The sequence below is a fragment of the Cheilinus undulatus genome, linkage group 3, assembly GCF_018320785.1.
Source record: "Cheilinus undulatus linkage group 3, ASM1832078v1, whole genome shotgun sequence".
Taxonomy (NCBI): domain Eukaryota; kingdom Metazoa; phylum Chordata; class Actinopteri; order Labriformes; family Labridae; genus Cheilinus; species Cheilinus undulatus.
The window spans coordinates 33308621-33336032 of NC_054867.1; the positions used below are offsets into that span (position 1 = coordinate 33308621).

Here is a 27412-nt window from a genome sequence, read left to right on the forward strand (position 1 = left end):
TAGAGCCAGCTGGTAAATCAAACTCTGGCTGAAGCTGTTTAGGAGAAAAGCAAAAACATCTTTTCCACCATGAAATGCTTTAAGTTCACTTCTTTCAATTGAGAAATGTTGTCCAGTTCTGATAAAACTGCAGCTTTAGCAGCATCTATGCTTATGTCTTCACCAGCAGCCATTGTTTATGGGCTTGAAGTAGAGCTAAACCCGCTATGTAGCTACAGCCTCTTTCTTGGAAAAGGACGCTGAATTGTCCGATCATTCAACAAACATTTCAGACCAGAGCTTTGCAAGATTGATCTGCCTGATGACAGACATGGTCTGTGTTTCACATTTTTGTCTGATATGCTCAGTTTGGCAGGGCGATCAACTCTTGGAAGAGTCCTGGTTGTGCCAAACTACTTCCATTGTAGAATTACGGGGGCCACTGTGCTCTTGGGAAACTTCAGCGCTATAGAAACTTTGTAGCCTTCCCACTTCCAAATCATGCCCGATCAATTTAATTTCCCACAGGTGGACTCCAATCAAAGTGTAGAAACATCTCAGCAAAGACTGAGAGAAATGGGAGGAACCTGAGTTGAATTTCAAGTGTTTCTGTCTGAATATTTATGTCAATGTGATATTTCAAGTTTTTTTTAATTAATTTGCAAAAATTTCTAAAATTCTGTTTTCACTTTGTCATGATGTGGTGCTGAGTGTAGATTAATGAGAATTAATGTCTTTTCTGGGTGGTTAGTTAAATTCATTGTCAGAGCTAAAACCCTGCAACAATAGACGGTATCAAAGCACCAAAATAACTGTTGCCAACAGCTGTAGAAGAAGGAAAGAAGAATAATACTGGAGTCTCAAGACTGGTCTCAAACTGAGAGTTTGGTGGCTTCTTTACTAGTTCACTTGGTACTCTTAGGACCATGTGACCTTCTAGAAATCTTTGAACCATGTGGCAATATTTTCCACAAAGTGTTCAAAAGCCAGACTTTTAGCAAAACTCATGATCTACAAAAACCCTTTTTTTCAGCTGCATGGGAAAATGTCAAGTTATCTGCTCCAGAGGGACTTAAACTCCAAACATTTTCCAGCATCTGACCAGGTCCAACAGAAGCAGAGTTTAGAGTGACAGTTAATACCATTTCCTGCACCTTTGAGACAAAGTGTCAAAATAAAACAAAACAGCAAGGAAATGATGGAGGAAAGTAATGATCTGCTGCCCACAGAAAGAAAGAAGGAGAAAACTGTTTTTAAGAGGACAACAGTGGTCAAACGATCAGTCAGAGTACTGAGAGGGACACAAAGAACAACCTCCGCCTCAGCGACAACCTGTTGTCTCTGAGTAGAGAACAAAAGGAAGTGAACACACTGTCAGCAGAGAAAGAGACAGATTATGGAATAAAGCAGCATTTAAGTGCTACACACCACTGCGCTTAATTCAAAGGCTCTCAAAAAGGGTTGCATTTAGATAAATCAAGTCATTTATAGACTCAGAAAACAGCAGTAAATCTTTTTCTATTCAAGACACTAACAAGGCAAAAATACAAGATCAAAAGTTGATTTGATGACAAAAGTGAGAACAAATTAACACTGGAGGGATGGATATCATTATTTGCCTTAATACTGATCCCCTTATTGATCTCCTTATCGATCTAAATCCTCATACAATCAGTCCTTTTCTATTGCTTTTGTTGGAGAGACAAAACAACAACACATTTTTAACACAGTGGTTTAAGCTAAGTAGAGCTTGAGTTATAAACATTGACAAGGTTACGATTACATCTGTGATATCTATTTTGTAAAGCTGAGGTTTGACATTTTATCCACATTTGGGAGCACTTTCAGTGCTGATCTGAGCAGATGAGGAAGAAAACATCCTCTAGCAGCTGGAGCCAGGGTTATGGTTCCACACTAATCTGAGCGCCCTGGAGTCTTCATTTCTTCAAGCCAAGAGTCAAAAGTGAAGCATTTTTTTAATTTGATGCACAATGCTGATTTTTTTTGAGCTCATGTTCCATTCTGCAAGAACTGATGTATGTTTTTGTACCAGTCATAAGATAAAAAAATGTTTCATCACAGAACCCATGAGGTGAGCTAAAATGCTACTGATTTCTTGGTTATGAAAAATGCAAAACCAGGATTTTACATATGCTGGCTCTGATCTCCATCCCTGGTCAGGTTGCCTGCAGTTTGCATGATATCTCCTGAGGCCCTGGCGCAACCTCTGACCACAGTGAGCCCCAGGAACCATTTAATTCCTTGAGGAGAAGTTCTTGGAACCAGAAGTGTCAGATACTTCTGGTTGAAAAGCACCTATATTGATGTCTTGTATGCTATCATACCATCATATAATCATATCATATATAGGGCCGAACTGATTAACAGGCCGGCGATAATCTGCCAACCAGTTATAGCCTATTTAACATAATTGTTATGCATAACCCTGCACTAAATGGTTTCCTCTGAAATGTAATGCTCACCGATTTGAGCGTTACATTCAATTTTTGAAAATAGCAAAATTTCTGCATTCAATTCATATCTTTGTAACACATATTGAAACTATATTTAAGGGATCAGAGACCGCTATTTGTTTTTTTATTAATTAATAAAAAACAAAAAGAAAAATCAGACGATATATCTGTTGTTAGAATTTTTTAATTCTCTCATTTTGGTTTCAGATCAGACCCCCCAAAAATCAATATACAGTGCTTAACAAATCTATTAGACCACCACCCAAAGTAAGGTTTATGCCACAGCGGCCCTAAATTAACAGCATTGGTAATTACCAAAACCATTTTTTATGTTTCTGCAATGGTTAATACACCAATACGTAGAAGCTCTTTAACCCAAATGACATTTGTAATGCTAAAATGTAATTATTATTGTTATCCATGAATTTTCAAATTTACTGATTTACAAAAAAACTGAAAAAATAGTAAAGCATATTATTATTTCTTGATTAAAATGTCAAATTGTAGTTATTTACTTGCATTCCTGAACAGAAAAATTTGTTTTAGTGCTTGAATGTTATGTTTGATTAGTTTCTGACTTCTCAGAGAAGCCCAGTGAGCCGGCTCAAATTTGGGTATAAAAAGGTGAATTCAGTTTGAAATTCCTCATTCCTGTTCAAAATGGAAAAACGTGGAGAGCTCACTGAAAATGAAAGAGTCCGCATTAAAGCACTTCATGATGCTGGATGGTCTCTGAGACAAATATGACAGGTGGTCTAATAAATTTGTTAAGTCTAGCCCTAATTATATATAATGTATAATAACACAATCACATTCATTATATAACATTATTATATTATATATTACAATATAATTGTATTCTATGGCACTTCTTTTACAGCTAAGCTTTGCTTTGACGTAATAAAAATATGATGATAACATATTTACGGTGGAAACATGACAATACTTACTTTGAAAAATGTACTGGGTGGGCACGCAGATGGCTTAGTGGTTCAAGGCGTGACCCATGTACGCCGGCAGCCCGGGTTCAAATCAGGTCTGTGGCCCGACTTTGTCCACTGTCCTCCTCCTCTATCCAATTAAGGCACAAAATGCCAGAAAATAAATCTTTAAAAATTTACTGAGTGGTCGCGAACCTGGCTATCTCCTGTCATTGCCTTTTTTATATAAAGACAAGGAAAACGGTGCACACTGGAATGTGTGTATTCCTGCAAGCAGAGGATGCACATGTGCATCAAAAGTGTCAGTCCTTTGAATAATTTTTGAGGAACCTCGACACTGAAACAGTCATCGACGTGTTCCAGGATCCTTCCTTGGCTTTGAGAAACAGTAAGAATTACAGTAAAAAAAGCAGGGTGATAGTTATAGCCTGTGCTCTCTTTATCAATTTAATAAAAAGAGCAAGAGCAGCACATTTTGTCTGTATGCTTTGTCCTTATCATTTTAAAACTTAGATTCATATTGAGTTTACTTTTCTTTACAGAACTCATCTAATTTCTATCACTGCTACAGGCTGTGTAAGTTTTTTCCCCATTTATTTATTTATTTTTTACATAGAAAGTGAAAATCTTGACCTCTGAAGATGTAAAAGACAAACAAGAGTAGCCAAAGAAGAGTCTGTTAGCTAAGGCAGCATCAGCAGGCTGCTGGTATTAAATGCTTCAGGGTTATTCCTTTAAAGTAACAGCATTATGCCGACTCTCAAAGCTGGACACAACTCAGTTCAATGCTTTTTCAACTAACAATCTGTATTTTCACAGATACACAACCTCTACTTTAAAATGCCAAACCCAACCATGAAGTTCAAAATGCTTTCAGCATTCATGATACACAATCTGCAGAGGGCACAGTGCTAAAAAATTACAAAAACGCAAATGTGCGTTTTTGCTATCTACTGCTCAACTTTACAAACTGTGAGTCTCATTTGTAGAAGACTTTCTGTGACCGTCCAGACTCTGTGGAAAAGAGTATCAAATTGACTCTTCAGGCTTGTTGCTCAGGGTCATTCTGGTCGTATTTGCTGAGGCATGTTTGAGGTCAGCCTGAAATCCATATGGGTCGGTGAATAAAGAGGAGAAGTCATATGCAGCTGTATCCTCTTGCATAATACTTACAGCAGAGAAAGAAATGTAGCAAAGAACAGACAAAATCATCCAGCACAGCTAAGCCATGGACTCCAGCTTTTAAAACATGAGAACTGAGGCGATGTATTCTGCACAGAATGCCACTACCAATTAAAGTTACTGAAAAAGGTTATATTCCTGTCATGATTGATCACGACAACAGTCTTTTATTGGCTTTAGAGCATAGAGAAGATCTGTTCAAGCATGCCTGCAAAGTGCTGTGCATTTTTTTGTCTGGATACAGAGATAAAAGGAGGAAAATGAACAGAACCATTTAACATCTGTCCTTAAAAGAGCAGACAGCATATGGAGCTTAGTTTAAAATAAATAAAAAATGTCTGCTGCAGAAAACTACAAAACTTTTTTTGATTTAACATATTCTTTAAAACTCTGTTGTCATCATCCCCCCTGATACAGAGAATGCTGTGTCATGCAGTAGCAACCAACCTAGCAACAACGTAGCCAAATCAAATGTTTAATTGTCACAGTGTTCAGGTAGATTAGCTTGACTCTTTGATCAAAAAATTTAAATGTAAGGATTTTGTGCATGGAGTATTTGAATGGCAAAATTTACTTTAAGAACCAGGGCCGTTGAAAAGTAGAAGCGTCCTTTTTAGCTCTATTACACCCAATATGAAGATTTTGCTGTGCCATCTAAGCTGCAGCTAATGCTTCAAGCCGCTAGCCTGAAACACACGCAAGAAGCAAGCTACACTTCTTTTTTAGTTTTTAAGACTAGGGTTGTTCTGATTCCGATGCCAGTATTGAATACATCCAATACTGCTTAACCTTTTACCTACTGACCCAGAGCTGGAGATGTGTTTTATATGTCCGTAGTATTATTACCGTAACTCTGTCAAAGTTTGTCCGATCAGAAAAACTCCAACGGTGTTGGAAAGCTGAGAATTGTGGGCATGTGCACATATATGGCTCACTAAGGTACTCAAAACCATATGAAACCATATGACATGGGCATTCTTCTTTTAAACTGCTGACAATTCCATACAATGTGCAATAATCATTAACCAGATGTTGAAAAGTCAAGTTCAAGTACTCCTGGGAAAAAAGGGACCTAAACTTTCAAACTTCCAGCCATAATAACAAAATATGTCCAAATCGCCATTTTAAACTCAGTAGGTAAAGGGTTAAAATGCAGGTATTGGTATCTGCGAGTACACGAGTTTATGCATTGATTCGATAACGTTTAGTCTAGCTTTATGTTTTCCTTCGTTTAGCCATGCTAACTGTTAGTGCTATAAACCAGAAATCAATTCTTTTTCACTGCCAGAAAGCACGTCATGCACAGGCTACTGTTTTATAGCAGCGAAGAAGAACCAAAGGACCCACGGCAGCAGCAAAGAATGGAGGCTGTGTGACAGTTTTTCTCTCAATGTGATCATTAAAATGCCTTCCAGACCGGCATGGTTGTGAACGACAAGAAGTGACAGTTTATCAAAAGTTAAATGGCTTTAGAACCATTAATCATTTCCTCCTACTTGTTTTTTCTCTTGAAGCCAGCCTTTGTGCTTTTCCCATTGATGCTATTGATGCCTCTGAATCCTTTGCAGCAGCATTTTCAGCGAGCCTGGAACTCTTGGGATTTTTGGGGACTCTAATAATTAGATCCACACCAGTGAACGTGACATGGAACGTCTTTTTATCAATTTAATCGAATAACGATTGTTTATTACCGCTAGCTTGATTGCTAACACGAATGCTAACCGCCATATTGTGTACTCTCTGTGAGGGTCTGTCAGCCAGTTGCAGGCTGTTCTATATCAGGTCTCCCTTGAAAAAGAGATCTTTGATCTCAATGGGACTAGCCTGGTTAAATAAAGGTTAAATAAATAAATACACAAATCATGTCATGCTGCCTAAATAGTGCACAATATATATAGAGATATAGAGAGCGTGTGATGCAGTAGGTCTAAAATAACTTGCTACTCTGCACAGTCAGTCCAGAAAGTTCACACTGGTATCGAGTCAGTAATCCAGTAATCGGTATCCGCTGATACCCAACACTTTGGTATCGGAATCGTATTGGGAAGGAAAAAATTGTATCCGAACATCCCTATTTAAGACCTCCAGATTTTTTTTTTTTTTTTTTTAACAGATTGGTTTAGCTATTTATGGAGCCAAAAACCGCAGCGCTACACTCAAGGACTTGCTAACAGAACATGTTAAGCAAAGACAATGAAGTTTCTCATTTCTATAAAACATTAAAACTCTGACCTTCAGATTCAAACCTGCAGTTTTTGATTGATTCTCCTGTTAAATAAGTGGAACAAATGGTGGTGAGAAGCTAACCATCAGTGGCAACATAAAATGTGCTATTAAGGCAACAGTGACATTTGGCTGCTTCCTGTGTACTAATGACAGTAATCTGTAAGAGTAAAGAGGAGCCACACAATCCTCTCCTCCCTAACATTTACTTTCTCCTGTTTACTTTTAACATGCCATCTTTGACCATATTAAAAGAACCTCTCATATCAACACTGTATTTCTTGTTTCTGGGCTGTCACATGATTATTTTGAAGAGCGTACAGTCTGTCTTTCTTAAATAGCACTGCAGTCTTTTTCAACATTTTCAAAGATCTGCAGAAGGAGGAAGTGATGACCTAACGAAGTATCTCTGCCCGCTTTGCCCTGTAAATTTTGTTTCAAAGGCTCACAGTAAAAAAGGCAGCTCAAAGGGTCTGAGGGCGTAATGAGTGACAGTAGTCGAACAATCCAGGTGTCACTCAAGCAACAACGCTCTTTACACAGACCTATTCAGCCCTGACAAATGAACAAGGCCTGTTTGAAAGTCACTCAGCTGAATAAAACAGTTACGTCCTAAGCCTCTTTTTTATCTCCCCCAATTTCTCGAGTTAGCTCACTGAGGTCCTGAACCCCCTGCAGCTCGGATAGGTGCCCCCCCCGTTCCCCCCAACCTGCCGCCGGGCTCATACTTGAATGGTTTAAAATTGCCTCTTGGATTGCTTTTTCAGAAAATCCCTCCTGAGAACACTGGAGCAAATTCATTTCATTTGCATGTCTATCTCGACAGAAGACAAAGCCAAATTGTTAGAATATTGTGTGAGTGCCTAAATGCATTCATGTGTGTGCAAGTTTCCTACTATATAGCAAAACCACATCCCAGGTATACAGACCAACCAGGTACAGGAGAGAGCTTTGTAATATGTTTTTTTTTCCTAAATTCAGGATTTGGTACCACCAGCGCCTCATTTTGTATCAGCCTTCATCAGAGGCAGAGGTGTGTTTTAATGACATTATGCCATATGTGGTGGCTATGCATTTGTTTGTATAATAAAACTTAAAAAAAAAATCATTATAGCCTCATATCTGAGCATGCAGGAAAACCCTGCATAGTAGGGGCTGACTGATTTATCTGGGCCAATATTTGATATTCAAATGATTTTCTGCTTCAGCTTTTCCTTTACAGATTGCTGATGGCATTAACCATTAAGTGTGCTCCTTTTTTTTCTCCACTCAAAATGATACCTAAAGTACTTTATTTATTGTTTTGGAGGTGAGGGTTTCTGAACTTGAGGCGTGGCCTGTACCACTGATTTAAAGCCTTCATGTGCAGCCACAGTTAACCAGCCACTTGTAACCATGCAGGCCAGTCTAGCGTAGTTTCTCACCCTGCAGCTCCTGAGCAGCCAGGAGGCAGTGGCCCAGTTACTGAGCGCAGTCAGTCAGCAGTATAAAATCAATCTTAATGAGCTCCAACTTTACCATCTGCATCATTAAGTAATGGATCAGTAGTTCTAATGCAGGAGTGCAATATACTTTTAAGAAATGCAATTTCCCTGTTTGACATAAGAATGATTATGAATCGAACACTTGTGTCAGAGCATTTACTCCATGGCATTTCCTTAAGTGAAAAATCAGTGCAACTGTACTAATGGTAAATACCTACATCATTGGTTCTCAACCTGGAGTCTGTTTTCCTGTTTGGTTAAACACCCATTTAAATTGGGAAAATGCTCAGAGAGCAGTCACATTCATCACAGAGTCAGTGTGTCATGGGTATGATGTCAGCCCAGTATGCTGTTTGGAGCTGATATTGCTAATGCTACATTAGCAGCTAGGTCTGCCAGTCTTCGTTCGTCTTTGCAGATTACTACCATATTTAACAGAGTTAAAGGACAGGCTTGACGTTCTTTGTCATTTCAAAAATGGTGAGTAAATATCATTTAAGTATTGGCTAAAATAAGTTTGGAAATATCAGTATATCAGATATTGACAAAGTTCATTATTCTCTATGTTTTTGCTGCAACTAGTTAAAAAAACAAGATGTATGTGTGATTTAGTATGCTGACAGAGTTACAACTGAAAATTGCCACACAATAGTTGCTATAAAGGGCTTCATCTGACATTTTTTTGAACATATTTACACCATATTTTTGCATTATTTTCACAAATCTTAGGGCAAACAAGCATACAATTTCAACAAAACACAATCAAAGTCGAATGTAAACCTCCTTCAAATCCTAAGTGATCGATAAGATGGCCTCACGGTACTAAACAATTTGTTCCATATCTAAAAATAACTCTTCCTCTTACTTTGTAATCGAACCCTGCTTCGTGATCTCGATTTGGCACCAGAAGATAAAGTTTAAATCAGATCAATCAGATGTAGATGTGACATTTAACACAACAGTGGATTCCCAGCTGCTGCACGATGAAAGTCATGTTTGAACATGTTTGACAGGCGAACTCCTCAGAGCCTCGAACGGGGAGAGCAAGCTGGCTGGGTCAGGATGCAACATACTTCATAAAACAGGGCACATGCTTTTATGCTTTAACAAAATTCAGAGTTTGACAGTAAAATAGTTTTTCCTATACAAAATAGCACCTCCAGAAACAATTCTTCAAATTCGAACTAAAGGATTGATTAAGATAATATTTTTATGGTTTACAACTCCTTTAATACTTTCCTTGGTCCACAGATCTGAATATTGCCTTTTGTTTGTTATTTCAACTTGCAGGGTGGGATTTACAAGGAATGAAATGAGGGGAAAGGTAGGTAGATAGGTAGGTATATTTTTTTGGAGCTGGTGATCAAACCTTTAACGTTCCAACTGAAAGGCAACACACTCTAAAGCCACAGTCAGCCCTAAGCATGGAGTGCCTACAAAATGGATTCACTACCTTGGATATTTTACCCTTATGTTGATTTTATCAATCAAGATCAGTATAGTTTGTATATTTTGACAAAAAAAAAAAAACAAACAAACAAGAAAGCTGATTTTTACAATGTAACGCCAATAAAATAAAAATCGTCCTGTAAAATAAGTATTTGTATATATATTCATCCCCTTTAAGTGACTGACCTAATACAACAGAGGTTCAGCCGTGTTCCATGATTAGTGAAATGGGGATCGCCAGAGTGCAGTGAATGTTTCTCAAGTGATTGTAGTAAAAAGACGCTTCTATCTGGAAGGACCAGTCACTGGTTGATCAGTATTCCTGGCTACCATTACACCATGAAGGCAAAAGAACATTCCAAGCAAGTAAAAGAACAAGTTTATTGAAGTAAAGGTCAGTGGATGGGTACAAAAAATTCCAAAGCACTGAACATGGCCTATAGTTCAGTTGAATCCATCAACAAGAAATGGAAGGAATATGGCACATGTGTAAATCTGCCTAGATCAGGCCGTCCTCATTTTCAGAGTGACCGTGCAAGAAGGAGACTAGTGAGAGAGTCCACCAAGACACCTACGACTACTCTGAAGGAGTTACAAGCTTCAGCTGAGATGGGAGAGACTCTGCATACAACTGTTGCCCCTGTTCTTCACGATGCAAAAAGAAAGCCACTCTTGAAGAAAAATCAGATTAAATCTCCACTCGAGTTCAACAAAAGGCATGTGGGAGACTCCACAGTCATATGGAAGAAAGCTCTTTGGTCTGCTGAGACCAGAATGGTGCTTTTTGGCCATCAGGCAAGATGCCAAACACTGCACATCACCACAAACACACCATCCCCACTGTGAAGCACAGCGATGGCAGCATCATGCTGTGGGGATGCTTCTCGACAAAATCCTGAAAGATAATTTTATTCAGTCTGCAAGACAACTATGGCTTGGGAGAAGATTTATTTCCAGTAAGACAATGACCTGAAGCATACAGCGAAAGCTACATAGAAACGGTTTAAAGACAACAAGATCAAAGACCAGACATCAATCCAATAATAGAGGATTTGTGGCTGGACTTGAAAAGGGCTGTTCATGCCCGTGCAACCTGACAGAGCTTGAGAAATGAATGCAAAAGTAAAACATCCAAGGGGGTGAATACTTCTAATAGTCACTATAACTGCACATTTGTCAGAATTTTCTGCTACCACTGTTGTAGCTTTGTTAACTGTCACATCCCCTCTGCTTTTACTCTGCCTAGTGGTGTATTCTGCGTAGTGTGCTTGCATCACATTCATTTTTGAGGATGTGCACAGCCAAACATATGCATAGAATGTTTATCTCTACCTTAAGGAAGACTTGAAGAGCAGAATAAAAACTAGTTTGTGGTACTTGCAGCTCTTAGTTTTAGGAGACTGGACATTATTTTCAGTTATTTTTGAAATGTGAGGGAATCTTATCAAAATTTACAGCCTTATTTCTATTCTTAAAATAACTGATATATATTCCTGTTAAGAAAAACTTAACCTAATGTATAATTTCTACCTGATTACCCCTGGGAGGAGATAAAAACAGGGCCCATTGATGCATGATTCAGAGAATATTTTTTCAAATGTTTGCAGTATAAATAAAACATTTTAACAACAAATTCTCGTTGAAACATTTCTTTATTTTCCTTAACTGCTTTAATTTGCAGGTTGAGTAAAAAAATCAGGCATCAGAGGGATACATTGAAGAATCATTTCACCAGTGAAAGACTACAGGATGTGAAAGTTAAAGGAAGACACCGGAGCAAATGAATTAAACAGGGTTTAGAATAAAACTCAACGAGACAGAAATAGCTTCATTTCCCCCCAGGAAAAAAAACTCATGGAAGATTGAAATTTTATAGAAAGTTATGCAAGTCTTTATAAACCTTGACAGTTTGCAAATAAATAATTCCAACCACATGGTGTTTACCTCATTAGTAAAATGAGCTACAACTGAAACGGACACAAGAAATCTGCACAAATGTTTAATATTTGAAAACAACTCAAACGGCAGGAAAAGGAGCTTTGAATTTCTCCTCAGAATCTCCTCTACTTAAGGTCTAATCCCACCGTTATGTCTGAGCAGATAGCGTTGTTTTACTCTGAAGTTTTCAGAACCTTCTGAATTTTCCAGCACATTACACTAAGAAGAGACTTTGCCATGCATATAAATCCCATCACAACCTTTTCTGACCTTTCTAAATGTACGTCACTGTTAGCCAAAAGTCTGCGAGTTCAACAGGCCCTGCGGACTAGCATCTGTGCACCTCTTTGCATCACTCCCATCTAGACAGCACTAATCGAAACTGTGTGATGCACCACCTTCTGCCTCTAAACTGTGGCTTCCTCCTCCATCGTGCTGAGGAAGACTTTATGGGCACTTCACCATGTGTGTCAGTTGCTAAAAAAGGCCATTTTCTAAGGAACAAAGGGAAACTTGCTTTATATTCATCCCAGAACCTCTGTGCTGGCAGGAAACTTCAGTGCCCTGAAGCGAACAAATGTTCCATCGTCTGCCTTTCACAAACCTTCAGATCTCTGTGAATGTCAGCAATATTATCCTCCAAGCCCAGTCCCTCACTCCAGTCTGAAGGCCCCGCCACCGTGCTAGAATCAAATCTCAAGGTGCCAAAGTGTTTTGTGATGTAGCTCACCGCTAAAGAGCCAAGGCACAGAGGAAAAACAGCAGGGCTGATCGATTGTCTGACTAGGCAAATATCAGGGCCGGCCATGGGGCAGCGACTCAAACCGTCTGATGGACACAAATCACTCTGCTGTGACGAGCGGAGCATGCTAAATGCTGATGAGCTGGTTTGAAAAGGTCTCACCACTTGGGATATTTAAAGTGTCAGCCATCAGCAGCGGGCTCAGTCACTGGAAGAAACACGTCTAGGAAGCTATTTCTGAACCTTCAGGATTTTGCTTGTGCTAAATATGTGCTATATTTTTGTTTCAAGATCGTTATGTTTTATCCTTACGCTATAGCCTAACAGCAAACACCAGAACAGATGTTGGGTCATATCATGTAGCATGGCATGCTCACTGTCCAACCTGCATCCGTTAAATATTTAATACTCTGTTTTCCCTTGTGAAAGATTTTAATCTGAATGTGGTGAAACAGAAGTGTGGTGATGAGCAGTTGATGACAGAACATTTAGGCATGTTGGGCCAAAAACTGAGGCTGAAGTCAGGTGACACACCACCAGGCACATGGGAAAAAATCTGTTGAAAAAAATAACACCGTCCTCACCTTCAGGGCAGAGTCAGGTGTGGATGTGACGAATAAGCACAACCTAGGGTACTGTGCGTTCAGGTAGCAGGGTTTCCACGAGCCCCAGGTTGTGCTTTTGATGTCCTAAGGGCCTGAAAATCATCTGTGGTCTCCAGGCGTGTTACCAGGTGTGAAAAGGCCCGGACAAAAGATACTGCTGAGCTTTACCTTGGCTGCCAAACCAACCACCAATACTTTCTAGTTATTACATTCTTTTATTTTAATCTTGTTGTAAGGGAACTAAGTCTAACAAGTGGCAGCTGTCAGTGTCAAAAAGTGAAGACGGTACAGGACTGACCCTTCCCTAAAATGACCACTGTCCAATCCCACGGTACCAACTGTAACTATGCACAAGAGACCTGTCAAGATTTCGTCTAGTACGGTAAGCTTATGGCCAATACTCAAAATGTTTACAGTGGGATGTTGAAGTTTTTGGTTCCTCAAAGCCAAAAAACAAGCAGAGAGATGTTGGATATGAATAAAACAGAGTGAAAGACTGCATGAACAGCAGCAGCAATTTAGTTAAGTTAGCAAAGAGCTAACATTAACATGCATATAATTAAAGCTAACTCAACATCATCATATATTGAGTTACACTCAAACACGATCTGAGCTTGTAAATGACTATGAAAAGTCAGTTGAACTGTACACACTGCATTTAACACATGAGCAACAACGCTTAGCTTCACATCAGATCTATTTTAGCCTGTTAGCACATTAGCCACTACCACGCAGCCAAATAACATCCTCTCCAGAAAACACCAACAAGTAGCTATCCAGCAGTCAGGTAATGCTAGACAATGTGCTCAAACACAGCATATAAATCAAACCAGTCTTCCTGTCCAACTTAGCTGCAGCCGCTGTCAGCTTAAAGCTATGAAATCCAGCCATGTTGGTTTATTTGGAGTAGTGGAAGAGAGAGAAAAACGTCCACTTTGGATAGTTTGATGCTGTCCTCTTGCCGATGGGTCTTCAGGTTAAGTTAGGCTAATGACTGCTGTGTCATGTTTATGTTGCTAAGCTGTCTGCAGTCCTACAGGTTTCAGCTTCATTATAACATCCATCAGTGATTAAATCAAAATCCTTTCATTTCATCAATTTCCTGCATAGTTTTCAGAGGTATTAAACTTCACAGAGGACAAATTTTGCATGAGATCCTCAGCCTTTATCTCATGAACAGTCGCTGTCTCAGCCATGTGCTAATGTGTATAGACCAGATACTGGCTGACATAAACTCCATACACTCTACTAAAAAACTGAATATCCACCTTATTCCTGGGGCCGCTACTGTAAATCTGAATATGGGCGAAACTTCTGGTGCTAAAGCGGAAGTACATTAAAAATATGTATTCTAGTACCATAGATGCTAACAAAAAATGACAGTTGTTTCGAAAGGAATTCACCTTGAATTTGTAAATATTTACATATTTTTGTAATCACATGTTCACATTCTTTGTATTTTAAGCTGTAAGGAAGTAAATAAGGTGGATACCACCTTATTCCTGGGGGGTCTACTGTAGCTATGAATGTGGGTGGAACTTCCTGTACAGTAACAATAATAGCAAAAATGAGATTCTTCCAAGGGCTTACTAAAGTGATGTAGCATCAGCAGTGGTTGTTTTGAAATAAATAAATATTTGCAGTAATAAATACTGCTTGATTTTTGTTAAATCAATATGAGTTGAAAGTTTTTAAATTTTCTGTAATGCACAGTACCTGTTGTTTCATTTGTGGTTCTAACACCGTGACAAAGTTAAATATGTCTCTCACAACAGTGTTTTAAACATGCTATTCATTGTGTAAGTGCATTGGGGATGTGATTCTTTCAGTATTAATTTATCAATAATTCTTAATACAAAACTTGGCATTTACCAAACTGAAGAGCTGGCAACTTGAGTCATGGATAGTTTTATCTATATCATTCCCACATTTTAAGAGGGATTAGTTGGTGAAATAAGAATTTCAGCAACCCCGCAAACTAGAAATTTATCTGAAGGTGGTGTCCAAACTCCTTTAACAAAACGTGATCGTCTCTTTCTATACTGATATAAAGATTATAAAGGTAGCTAAATGTGCTTGTCTAGGCTATCTGAGGTAATGTCGTCACTTAGTCCTCTCTAGCAGAGGGCGGATAAATAATAATGTTATCCCGTTTCAGGTGAAGCAGTCGAAGTTTACATATTTTGGGATCCAAATTGCTCTGATAATCACTTTCAGCATCTCATTTTTATGCAAAGTCCCATTTAGATAGACCGGAGTGGAAGTTGCTCCCATATTTCACGCAAAGAATCATGGGGGATAGGAATAAGGTGGATTGTTTCCTTCAGCATACACCACAGTGGAAAACCCCATGTCAGTCAGTGGGTATGAAAGCTTGTCAGACATAGCAACAGTAACCAATGTGGGGTGGGGCTTAGCAAAGGGCCAACTGGAAAGAAAGAAAAAAATTACAGTTCCTCAAGTGTCCACATGAGGCCAGAATCAAAAACTGTGAAAGTACCATACCCATCAGAAATAAACATGTTAAAAGCCTCGTTCAAAAAATGTTGGTCAAAACAGGTCATGTCTTTATCAGGACACTGAAAAGGGAGAAGCATTTTTTCCCATCAGTGATGAATTGATGATATCAAGGACACACATTACTTGTGAGGGATTGCTGACATTGGCAGATGGGCCTGCAGCCGTTACTCGGAGGATCAGGGTGTTTCATTGACAGTTGAGACAGCATTTCTAATTTGGTAACCAATGCTTACAAACTTCAAAATTATGCTTCAAAGAGCAGTGGGTGATGTCATTAGGACCACGTCCATGTGGTATACAGTATATGGTGTATATTGTAGTTGAGGTCATAAATGTTGCTGTTGAAGAATTTGAAATGAGTAGTTTATTTATTTTGATGGCTGGGAAACTAATAGATTGTTTACAATGGGCCTGGATATGAGAAAAAATGCAGTTTGGTAACATTGTTCAATATTGCAATAGGTATAAAAAGTGTAATAAACAGACTAATAGAGAACATTTTAAGTTTGTGACTCACATGTTTTGCTCTTATCTTCTGTTCATGTTTTACAAGATGCCCGTTTTTCTGAGGGTAAAAGCTTTTATTTCACATGCATTACTTCTGCTATGTTAAAATTGTGACTGCAACAATGAAACCATGTAACCCTGTTTGACAGTGTACTTTGGTCATCACTATGTTTTGATATTTTCCACCACAGAAACATTAAAAGAGTGTACAGTGTGGTTTTAAACCACACTGTCTTGAACTGCTCAAGATCATACAGCTGTACCACATAACAGATACAGTGAGATTAAAAAGACACCCTGCACTAAACAATTGTACACCATGTGAGCTACAGCAGAGGTGCTGTTCCTGGTGCTTCAGTTGAAATGAAACAAGTATTATCTGCCTTGTAAAATAACCATAGGTTTTGGGATTCATTCTCTCACTGGGATTTATGCCTTTGGCTAAAATGTGTTGTCTAATGGCAGACATCCCAGATCCACAACTCCCTTTGTTTATTTCCCGAGTCAACCATCTATGTGCTTAATTACTTTACAGAGAGTTTACCAGAGGTATCATACTTCTGAATTGATAACTTGTATATATTTGTGTGTTTTTTGCCTCTTAACATGCCTTCTTTGAGAACAGGTCAATATGAAGATCAGAGGTTATGTGTGGGATATATTCTCAGTCTCTGTCTATCAATAATGGCTGGAGGGCCTATAATAGATGAGAAAGAAAGCCCACCACAGGAGGCAATATGGGAAAAACCAATTTAAGTTACTACTATTGACACACTGTTGCTGCATAACCTCAGTCCAGGAGTTTTATTGGTTGAACTAAGACTAAGAATGTCTAATGCTACAGCCTGAGGCAAGTGGAGGTTTCATGAAGGTTAGAAAGTTTACTTTGATAGAAACGGTTTGAGCTGATTAAACTTTGTTTTGTAGTTATATTGAAGGCTGTTTGTGGTGCTTTGTATAGCTTGCACTTGTTTGTAAAGTGCTATACAACTGAATTTACATTTTTAGTATTTTACTGTACATCTTTTTAACTGATTAAACAAGTATCACCAACGCCACAGTTGATGCTGGATTGCATCATCTACCATTGGTGCTCTCCAAATTTCATGAGCAACTCAACAAATTTGCTAACTATTAAACACTGAACAACAAAAGGTGTGGGACTGTAAAAAATGGATTGTAGTGATAAATCAGTATCCAAAACAAAACGTGCATTGATCCAGACAGATGTTTGAATCTGATTTATGTATTTCTTTAGAAGGAATTTATGATCTGTTCCACTTCAAATTCCACTTGATCCTGTGATCTGTCTTCTTGGAAAAACAATAGGTCTTAATTTGACTAAAGGTTTAAAGTGTCATTGACACGGTCTTTATGGTTTCTAGAATGTACGATACAAAACTATACAACACGACAAGACATGACACAACATGATATGTTACGATACAATACGCTACGATGAGGCCAATTTTCCTTTTTTTGACTGATGTTGGTGATGCTGAGTCATTGAAGAAAAAAAATGTGCCTGACTGTGATGTGCAGGGTCACTGAACGAAGCTATATGATATGACACAGATAACTGTCATCTTTGGACTGATGCTGTTATGCTACAACTTTGAAGAAAAAGTGTGCTTGACTGTGACAAAATGATACAATAGGATGGGATACGATATGAAAGAATATGATACAATATGATACGATACGATACGGTAAGATACGATATGAAATGACACGATATGACACAATAGCATACTATATGACTATGATTCAATACGATATCATTACTAATCTAAGTATACTTACTGTACAAAGCAATTTACTTAAATCACAACTTTGCAGGATGGTTTTGATTTTGATGTCTAAAATTGCTAACACACACAATTCCAGCTGATCCAGACATCTGTCTTCTTGGAAACAAAGCAGGTCTGAATTTGACAGAAAGGTTTTTTGTTTCTTTTTTTTTAAATCATTGACCTAGCCTTTATTAACCTTGCAAAGCGGATGGTTTCGCCCATTTCCATGTTTCTTACTGGCAAATCCATCGTGCAAAGCTCCCATCTGAGCCGTTTGGGCCCGGTTAGAAAGTGACAGGACCAATCAGCATCGAGGGGCAGTATTTTCGGGGTGTTACGTATGCAGCAGCAAGAAGAGACCGGTGCAATTATGGTGGAAGACATTAGCATGGTTGCTTCCAAAGTGCCAGTTTTATCAGAACTTCACAACATTTCTTTATTAAAAGAAGAACAAAGAACAGCATTGAGCTGTTTTCTTTTCAAAAACAACAAAAGTCATGTACTGACACGTCTGCAGTTCTCTATCCAGTTCTTTATCCAGTCCTCTATGGAGTTTAATCCTCGGTAGGGGCTCACCTCGGTAACGGCTACTTCATGTGTTTTGTTGCTCTGATTGGCCCGTAAAGATACGACAGACAGAACGTTCATCACATCACCCTCTGAGTTTTTTTTTTCAAAGGCTCTGCCCTTTCCCAAACGCCATCTATGGAAGGTTTACCAGATGGATGTGTGAAACAAATCCATCTGGCGTGTCAGGTTAAGCCTTTATTGTTTCTGGAAAATGTTCGATATGATACGATACGATACGACTGATACAGGTCAATGTTCCCTTTGGACTCAAGTGCCTCCCTTCATTACTTTACTCACACATTCAATACTAAGTTGCTAAAATCAGAAATGTTCCTTCCAGAACAAGAAGTATCTTTCCTTTAAAGAAATCTTGATTAAAACACGCAAGTTGCAATCAAGACCATCAACTTCTCTGTAGTGTAATGTAGTAGCCTTTGTTGTCCACCAGGGGGGGGCGTTCCATGAGTTGATGACTCTACAGATGTATGCAACAGTGTTCCCTGCAACGTAACTAAAAATACAACTTTTTAAGATATTTTTTATAATCAAATTCAAGAATTTTCAAGGATCTGATAGAATCCTTAAAAATATGACAAGGTAAATTATTTGTTGCCTATGTAAAATAAGTGCTAAAGGGGATAAAATACAACTGGTGATGGAGACTCATGTCAGTTTGATGGTGGTATAATCTGACCTTTCAGACAGGCTAAGTGCCACTGGAGCAGAGCCAGATTTAAACAGCGTCCAAGCAGATGGCGGAGGCAGCCAGCAAGGACACACAAACATGCTCCTCCAGCAGAGGCAGAGTGATTGAGACAACCTGTGGTGCTGCCACCTGTTTTTAGCACACTGCATAATTAAACCATACCCACAAAACTCACTGCTCAGCGCAATGACTCACTTTCCCAGCATCCCTCAAGCAGCACTCAGTGAAACCATTCATCACAAAGTGCTAAAAGGAGCTCAAATAGTTCCTTTTCTTTTATCTCCTTTGTCTTCCCATGCCTCCATCTCCATTCTAACCATAAATCCCTTCCTGCTGTACTACCTAAAACACACCATCAAACCCTCCAGGGGATGAAGGGAAAAAAGGCTTGAGGAAGTAAGAAAGAAATGATTTGACGTGCTAAGCTTTTCACAAAATACATTTAACTTTGTGCCACCTGGAATAGCACAGTATGACTCACAAGTGAACGTGATGATCATGGCATTGGATATCGATCATTTCCTTCCTACTGCCTGAGCCCACCTGAGTTAGTGATGATTCATTCCATCACATTTCACTCACACACAAAAATACACACAAACATCCATAACCATTATGTTTCCACTAAAATAAGCATACAGGTGGTATCTCAAGAGGGTTATTGAAACACCTCGGCCTGATCTCAATCTTGAATGTCATTCAGAATATCATTCAAAGTGTATATTGTTGTCATTAATTGAGTAGAAATAGGTCAAAAGAAAATAAAGGTAACTCTCTATATAGCATTGAACTGGGCTCTATGAGGGTTTTAATGGCCCTTTACGTGCTGACTCAATGTGCAGCAAAGAGAATTTGTGAGAACACTGAGGCCTGTGGGACATATATGTGATGTGCTTTCGGCTGATGCAGCTGATGTTGCTGGGTCTTCGAAAACACAGTGTGCCTCACTATGATGCACAGGTGTATTGTTGAACACAAGACAGTAAGATAGGAGTTATATGGTGCAGTTTGATACAATACGATGAGGTATGGTATGACACGATCTGATATGATAAGGTAAGGTACGCTACGATATGATAAGATACGGCATGATACGATGCGATCTGATACGATAGGGAACAATACGATACAATCTGATATGATAAGATACAGTAAGGTGCGATACAATACGATATGATAAGGTACCGTACAATACAATACTGCACGATATGATACGATACGATAATGCAGAGATAATGCATGTTACAATGCTACAATGTCATTTAGTAGATGCTTTTGTCCAAAGTGACTTACTGAGTTAGACAGGTGCTCATGCGAAAGGGCCCACAATGGATATTGATCTTGTCCTGGCAGGGTTTCAAAGCCAACCTGCACAGCCTTACACTGTTTCCCAACTGCATGCAACATAAGGGTGCATCAGCAAAAAGTCAGCTTAAGTCCACTGTTTGCTATTAGACTGCCATTTTTACCCCGTAACCCCGTTTTACTTTGCTCACTGTCACTTGCTTTGGCATAGGCAGGGAAAGAGGGGGATGACAAATCACCCGGAATGACCTACAAGAGCATTTTTTATCTTCTTTCACTTTAATTGCACATTGAGCTTCTTAGCTTGTTTTAGAAAGTGGAGATAGTGCTGCACTGATATTATCTATATCCGTCTTTAAAAATATCAACCTTATTGCACTTTTACATATGTGACTGATGTCCGCATATCTGTAAATTACACAGGTTAAAAAAAACTTCTACTTTTATTAGTAAAAGTAAAAGTACTGGTCTATAAATCTACTGAAGTAAAAGCACAAAGTCAACTTTAAGTACTGAGCACTAGGGGTGTAAAGGTAAGTGTATTCATACCATATCTGTTCGGTATGGACCTCTCAGTATGGTACAGACTTGTACCTAACGGATACATGTGGAATGAAAATCACAGACAGAAAACCAGAGAACAACTCACTGTCACACTGTCCTGACAACCACACGACCACAGCAAACGACAGCAACAGCCTGAATATTCCCAGATAAAAGTGTCCTGTTTAGGAACACTTTGTTTCCCAGTAAAATACAACAGTGGACAAAGACAACACTAGTAGTGCTGACATTATTCAGCAGGTGTATTGCTGACAGCACCTCCTCCAGCGGATCAATCAAAGCATTTGAAAAGGCTCCACTCAAATGAGAATGTTACTCTAACCAGGAGAAACAACATCATGTCCGCAGCTGTGTCATAGGTAAAGTTATCCTCAGGTTTCACACGGCTCTAACCTTTTTATCCCCCAAGATGGGCTGTGAAAAGTTCTCCCAAACTTTGTAGTAGGTCCCACTGGTTCAAAAAGTAATCCAGTATTGAAGTCTGTGCTGAAATCGGCAGGATAGACGCTAATTAGCACAGTTAACAAGCTAACTTATGGTCGTATGATGATGTGTTCAAGTTGGCTCGGAAATTTTAGTGTTTAAAGAATGGTACAACTATGTCAATATATCAGTTAAAACAGCCTAGTAATTCAAAAACGTATTTATTTATTAATATTTTCATTAATTAAAGACCTTTTGGAAGGAGGTTGCAGCATTATTAATAATTTAAATGTAATTTATTCAGCCCATTTATTTTAATACAATTTAATAAAATAAAAAAAATTTCTGTTATTTATTCGCTTTAATTACCAAAAACGTACTGAACCTTGACTTCAAAGCTGAGGTACGTACCGAACTAAAATTTTTCTGTGCCGCTGCACCCCTAGTATAGACAAATTCTAAAATGAGTTTGACAAAATTCATTCATAGTTGAACAGAAACCCAGTACTGGCTATTACTCAGTTAGAAACTAATACAAATAGGGTTGTTAAATACATCCTCACTATTGACTATGATCATAACCAGGGGCTTTCGATTCGTGATTGCTGTAAAATAACCAAGCAGACTAATGAAAAAGTAAATATTTATATAAATGAAAAGGCTACCAGTCAAAGGATATAACACCTCTGTACTCAAAATATTAATTCATGTAAAGCTTCCAGCGTAGAATATGAAAATAGGTTGGAGAAAATACATATTTGTCTGCATCAATATTACAATACACTTATATTTACAAATTATCTACACATTGTTGAATTTATATACATAATGGCTGCAGTATACACAACCTGTTGCCAAATCGTCATTTATCTCATAGTGAATGGCCATCCAAACCCCCACCCCACCCATCCCGTTACCAGCCCTCGATTCTGGTGGCAAGAGATTGTACAACTGAGAGAGCTTCAGACTAAGAACCTCAGGTTTTTGCTTTAGCACCATGAGACCGTGCAACAGAAAGTTCTAGGGACAATATATCTGACAGCAGGTGCCACCAATGGTTTAATGACAATGTGTGTGTGGGGGTTTCCACCACATTACCAAAGTTTTCTTTGCAGCATTAAGACCAAAGAAGCAAAATCTTTTCTCATGTACAGACAGAGGGACCTTGGAGTTGTCATTGAGCAAGCATTAAAAGAGGCAACATGGAATCTCCTTGCTAAGAATTTCTGAGAGAGGTTTTGTAACATCTGACCAAAAGGACAGTACGATGGGACACTCATGGCTTGCTGTGATGCAGTATCCAGTTATACTTTTTTCATGATTCTCACTTGTCTTTTACTTATTTTTAAACTAATATTTTTCATTTGCTATTACATGTAGTGACATACATGAGACAAGTTAGTGCAATGCAAACAAAGAGGAAAAATACCTTGATGTAGTGGTTCAGCGGTGCGTAAACCTTTAGTCTGAGGAAGATGGAGAGAAACGTCCTGTAGGGGAATGAGGTAGTGACCACATGTGTGACTTCAGGAAAGGAATAAACATTAAAGCCCGCTGACTTGTAGATCTTCAGAAGATCCTCGTCTGCTTTGTTTTGTCCCTCGCTCAGAATACTGCCGGCAGCATAGCGGCATAGAGGCCCCTAGGATCAAGAGAACAAATAAAGTTAGGTTGACGATGGAGAACAAACAAACAAGACGGACTGATTGATAGCTTCAAGTGAGGGAGAAGAAATAGATATACAGGTCCATCTTTTTTCCCTCATTAGTCCAGAAAAGATATTTATAAAGAGCCTCCAGTATGACAGCAGCCCTCACTGGTAACTACACTCAGCTGTTAGCCAGCTCTTTCAGAACAAATAATGTTTGCTGAGGGTTTATGGACAGGAAGTGATGGACACAAGTGTAATGCTGCACATCATCTTTCCACATGCCAGCATCAGGGCAAATAAACTCTGACACTTTCACCAACAAATCAAGAGTCCCTGCCTGACTCCAGGGACTGATGAGGCACAAACTTCTGTTTCTACTATAAGGCAGAGACAATTCCAAAAATAATGAGGTGTTAGCCAAAAAAGTAATCTCCTCTGATGTCAACCAAGTGCCAAATTTAAAGAGAAAATATGCCCCTCCTTGGAGTTTAATTGGAGCATTTGGCAACGCAGCAATTATTGCCGCTTCCTCCAGTCTGAGCACCCCGGCGCCCATTAAAAAAAAAGAAGAAGAAAGAGAGACACTCCTTACAAATGAATACTCCTGGGAAATCCAAGATGTTCTCCCTACTGTGCTGAGCTGAGCACCACTGAAGGCTCAGGCAATAAATAAGCCAGAATGGTCCAATTTGTTCATAAACCCATCAATGCTACGCTTCGAGCACATCTTGAGGATGCCGATTTTCTCCTTCACCCCTGAACATGCAAGGCCAATGATGGGAAGACGTGGCATTCAGAGTAGACTGTGGAGAATGCTGATTTTTCTAACAAGACATCTGAAACACACAGAAAGGCTGCAAGTTAGGAGAGATATGCAAACAATTCTGTCTGATTCTTAGAATTAAGGTCATTTGAAACACTGTTGCACACAGCTTAGTGCATTTTGAAGTATGAGTAATACTTTGCAGTACAATAAACTTGATTTTTGTGAGTGCATGAAATTGTTTATTTTAAATACATCATTTTTAGTTCCTTGAGAAGTTTATGGAACTCAAAATCTTATAGTTTACCAAATACCTTTGGCAAATTTTTAAATTTAAGTAGTAGGCCTTCTCACTGAAAAAATAGCATTTTTTAAAAACCACTTTAAGTAAGAATTCCACCTAAAGTAGGCTAACTAGAGCAACCAAGTGTGGTGTGACACCCAATCAATGATAATAATGATAATATCACCCCATACAGGCGGGAGCTCTTTACATAAGAGGATAAGGGGATGCAAAAAGTTTTTATTTTACTTGTGAAAAAATGTGAGAATTCTGAGGAGGAAAAAAGTCATAATTCTGAAATTAAAGTCATAGTTCTGAGATTGAAGTCAGAGTTCTGAGATTAAAGTCAGATTTCTTAGATTAAAGTCAGATTTCTTAGATTAAAGTCAGAATATTAATGTAGGAATTCTGAGGAAAAAGTCAGATTTCTTAGATTAAAGTAGGAAATATGAGGTTAAAGTCAGAATTCTGACTCTTTCCTCAGAACTCTATTTTCTCACAAGTAAAAAAAAATTGCATCTCAAAATTTTTGTTTTTCAGTGGCCCCAATCCTCTTCCGTAGCTCTTTAACTGAGTTGATAACTTACTTGTACAAGTTTAATGCCTGTGGTTTAATGCCCACAGGCAAAAAAATGCAGATTAAGTGTCAGGTAGGCGGGGCAGTGGGACACAACTGCAGACAACAGGTTTCTAAAAGTTATTCAAGAAGGATAATCACTAAATCGCAAGCGATTAATGGGAAAGGGGGGAAAAGAAAAGACCAAGAAAACTAGCCAGAAACCAAAAACTCCTGCTCTTGACAATACTAAGAAAAGGGGAAACTAAACCACTGCTGCCTTACATCTGAAATGAACACAAACTATTAGGGAGACTGAGAATCTATCTTCAGATGAAAAACAAAGACCACCAATCTGGTGTGAAAAGGAGAAACAAAAACACTGGTTAATGGTTTCCAGTACCAACTAATCTTTAACCCTGGGGCAACTGGTTATTCTCATAAAATATAATCAAGAAATTTCATAGACAATGCTTATGTGACCAGAAACTTTCAAACTCACAAAAAGCAACACTAGGAGATGCTCTCAAAACCTCTGATGGTGAGATCATGAGTCAGCACAGAGTGCTGCAGCCTTAAAGTATATATGTTTGCCCTACCTGGCCCCAGTCAGTGGCAATCAGCTAGGGCTGGACAATTAATTGAATTTTGATCGTGATTTCAATTTGGGCTTCTCATGATCATAAAAACATTATAATCGAAGAAAAACGATTAATGTGTGCTTCAAAGAGTATTTTTGGGTTGTGTTTATGGCTGTGTTATTAGTGATTTTTGCATGTTGCAAATTTTGCAAGTTTTACAGGAGTGCATGTAGATTGGATATTTATTTTTATTTATTGTTTTTTATTGCTATTATTTAATATATTGTTATTATTTTACTTGTTACTAATTAATTTTTTATTCTTCTTTTATGTTGTGGTTCAATAAACACTCAAATTTTGAAATCAATGAATAATTGTGTTTATTAATCGTGATTTCAATATCAATCAAAATAATCATGATTGTTATTTTTGCCATAATCATCCAGCCCTACAAACAGCCACACACACACCTGGCCCTGCCCTGATTGACACACACTCAGTGAATTACCAGGCTGATCTTCCTCACATTAAGGGATGACAGTTAGATATTTTAAGTACAATGACCAAAAAAAACTAAATAATTTGAGTACTGTAAACTGAAAAGTAAAAATGAGTTCTATAAACTCAGAAAAAATAGAGTTAAAACAGCTGTTCGGGATTTTCGAGTAAGCACAACTCATTTTATCTACCTTGTACTGATCAGTCTTACAGGGTATTTTGTTCTATTGTTAATTGAATTTCTCTCACTGAGATTAAAAATCCCATTATCAGGACAAGCAGCAGCAGCATTAGCAACCATATGTTCAAACCTTAAACAAGTGACATGAATACATTTAAATACATGAAAAACAAGTGAAATAGTGACAAGCATCTACAGCCAGGGGTTCCTGCCTCTAAGTCACCAATCACTTTAATAGTACCCACTGAGACCAGTTCATACATTTTCAGGTCTTTGAAAGGACAGCAGCAAACTAAAACAACTTTTTCCTGCAGTTCACTTCTGACCTTTGAAACAGACCGTTAGAAATGTTCTGGAGAATTGGAAGTTTCTGTACTATTCTGACTGATGTAGGTCAGAAAGTACGTCACAAGTAGATCTGAAATAACCTTCCAAGTCAGAATAAAGCAATATTTAAGTCTGTGTGTGGACAAGAAGGCCAACCAACAAAACAAAAACAATGAGCAGCAAACATCTTTAAAACTGCTGTATCACTGACTTAAAAAATGACCGGCAGATGCAGTAGAATTTAAAATTTTGAAAAACATAAATGAAGTAACCATAAAGAACAGATCAAGTGGTTTCTGATACTTTTATGATCACTTTCCTGCTCTGTTCCTATGCCCAGAGAATCTTTAGCTTGAGTCAGACTGTTAGAAACTCTGCATGCAGATGACTTGAGACCAGTTGCCAAGCCTGAATTACGTGCATTGTTTTCTCCCGACAGTTCGATTTTTTTAATGCATGAAGAGGAGCTGCTTTGTCAAAACAAATCTCGTGAAAGTGATTGCTTCTCTGGTGCTTTCTTTTCTCCCTGCAATGTTGTAAAAATGATTTTATAAGTGATGGTGTAAACAACACATTGTTTGTCCTGCAAAACTTGGTATCACAATGCTTTGATACTCTGTAATTAACGGGTATGTTTAATAAACCCTCACAGATAAAGAGATATTCCGTAACAGCCTCTTTCAGCTAATTCAAAGATGAGTATTTTTCAGCCACACCATTTTGAATATCTTGTAATTGCTTGGCTGACCTTAGTTAGCACCACAAATACATTTGGGAGAGTTTATACATGAGGGTATTTTTGACACTTTGGATGTTTTGGGAGCTCACAGCAGGAAGTCTGAGCCGAGCAGACTTATTAATCATCACAGGCTTCATGCAGGGAGTCCACAACAAAGAACTGCATGCCAAAAGCACAAGCCTCTGTCCACAATCTTTGTTTTTTCCTTTCTAGACTCATCAAGAAACAAGTGTGCTGTCTTTTGAACTGTCTCCAATACACTGGCAGCTCAGCCCAGGCAAAAATAAAGCTTCTAAATTGACTGAAAAAGCTAGATTTTTGTGTCTAGGTTGCACATCAGCTGAATTGACTTTAGTGAGGAAATGGGGTTAAAAAAAATCGAACCATCTTCACCCATGTAAAGAAAAATCCGTCTGGGATTAAGTCAG

At 38.4% G+C, this 27412-nt stretch overlaps 1 protein-coding gene across 1 annotated transcript in view; it reads right to left on the reverse strand.

The window, feature by feature from the left end:
* LOC121507245 (testis-expressed protein 264 homolog) overlaps positions 1-27412 on the reverse strand; it is an 83298-nt gene that overhangs the window by 46771 nt on the left and 9115 nt on the right. The window contains exon 2 of the mRNA XM_041783487.1: positions 22835-23047. Coding sequence (XP_041639421.1) covers positions 22835-23047 — 213 coding nt within the window. The remainder of the gene's footprint in view (positions 1-22834; positions 23048-27412) is intronic.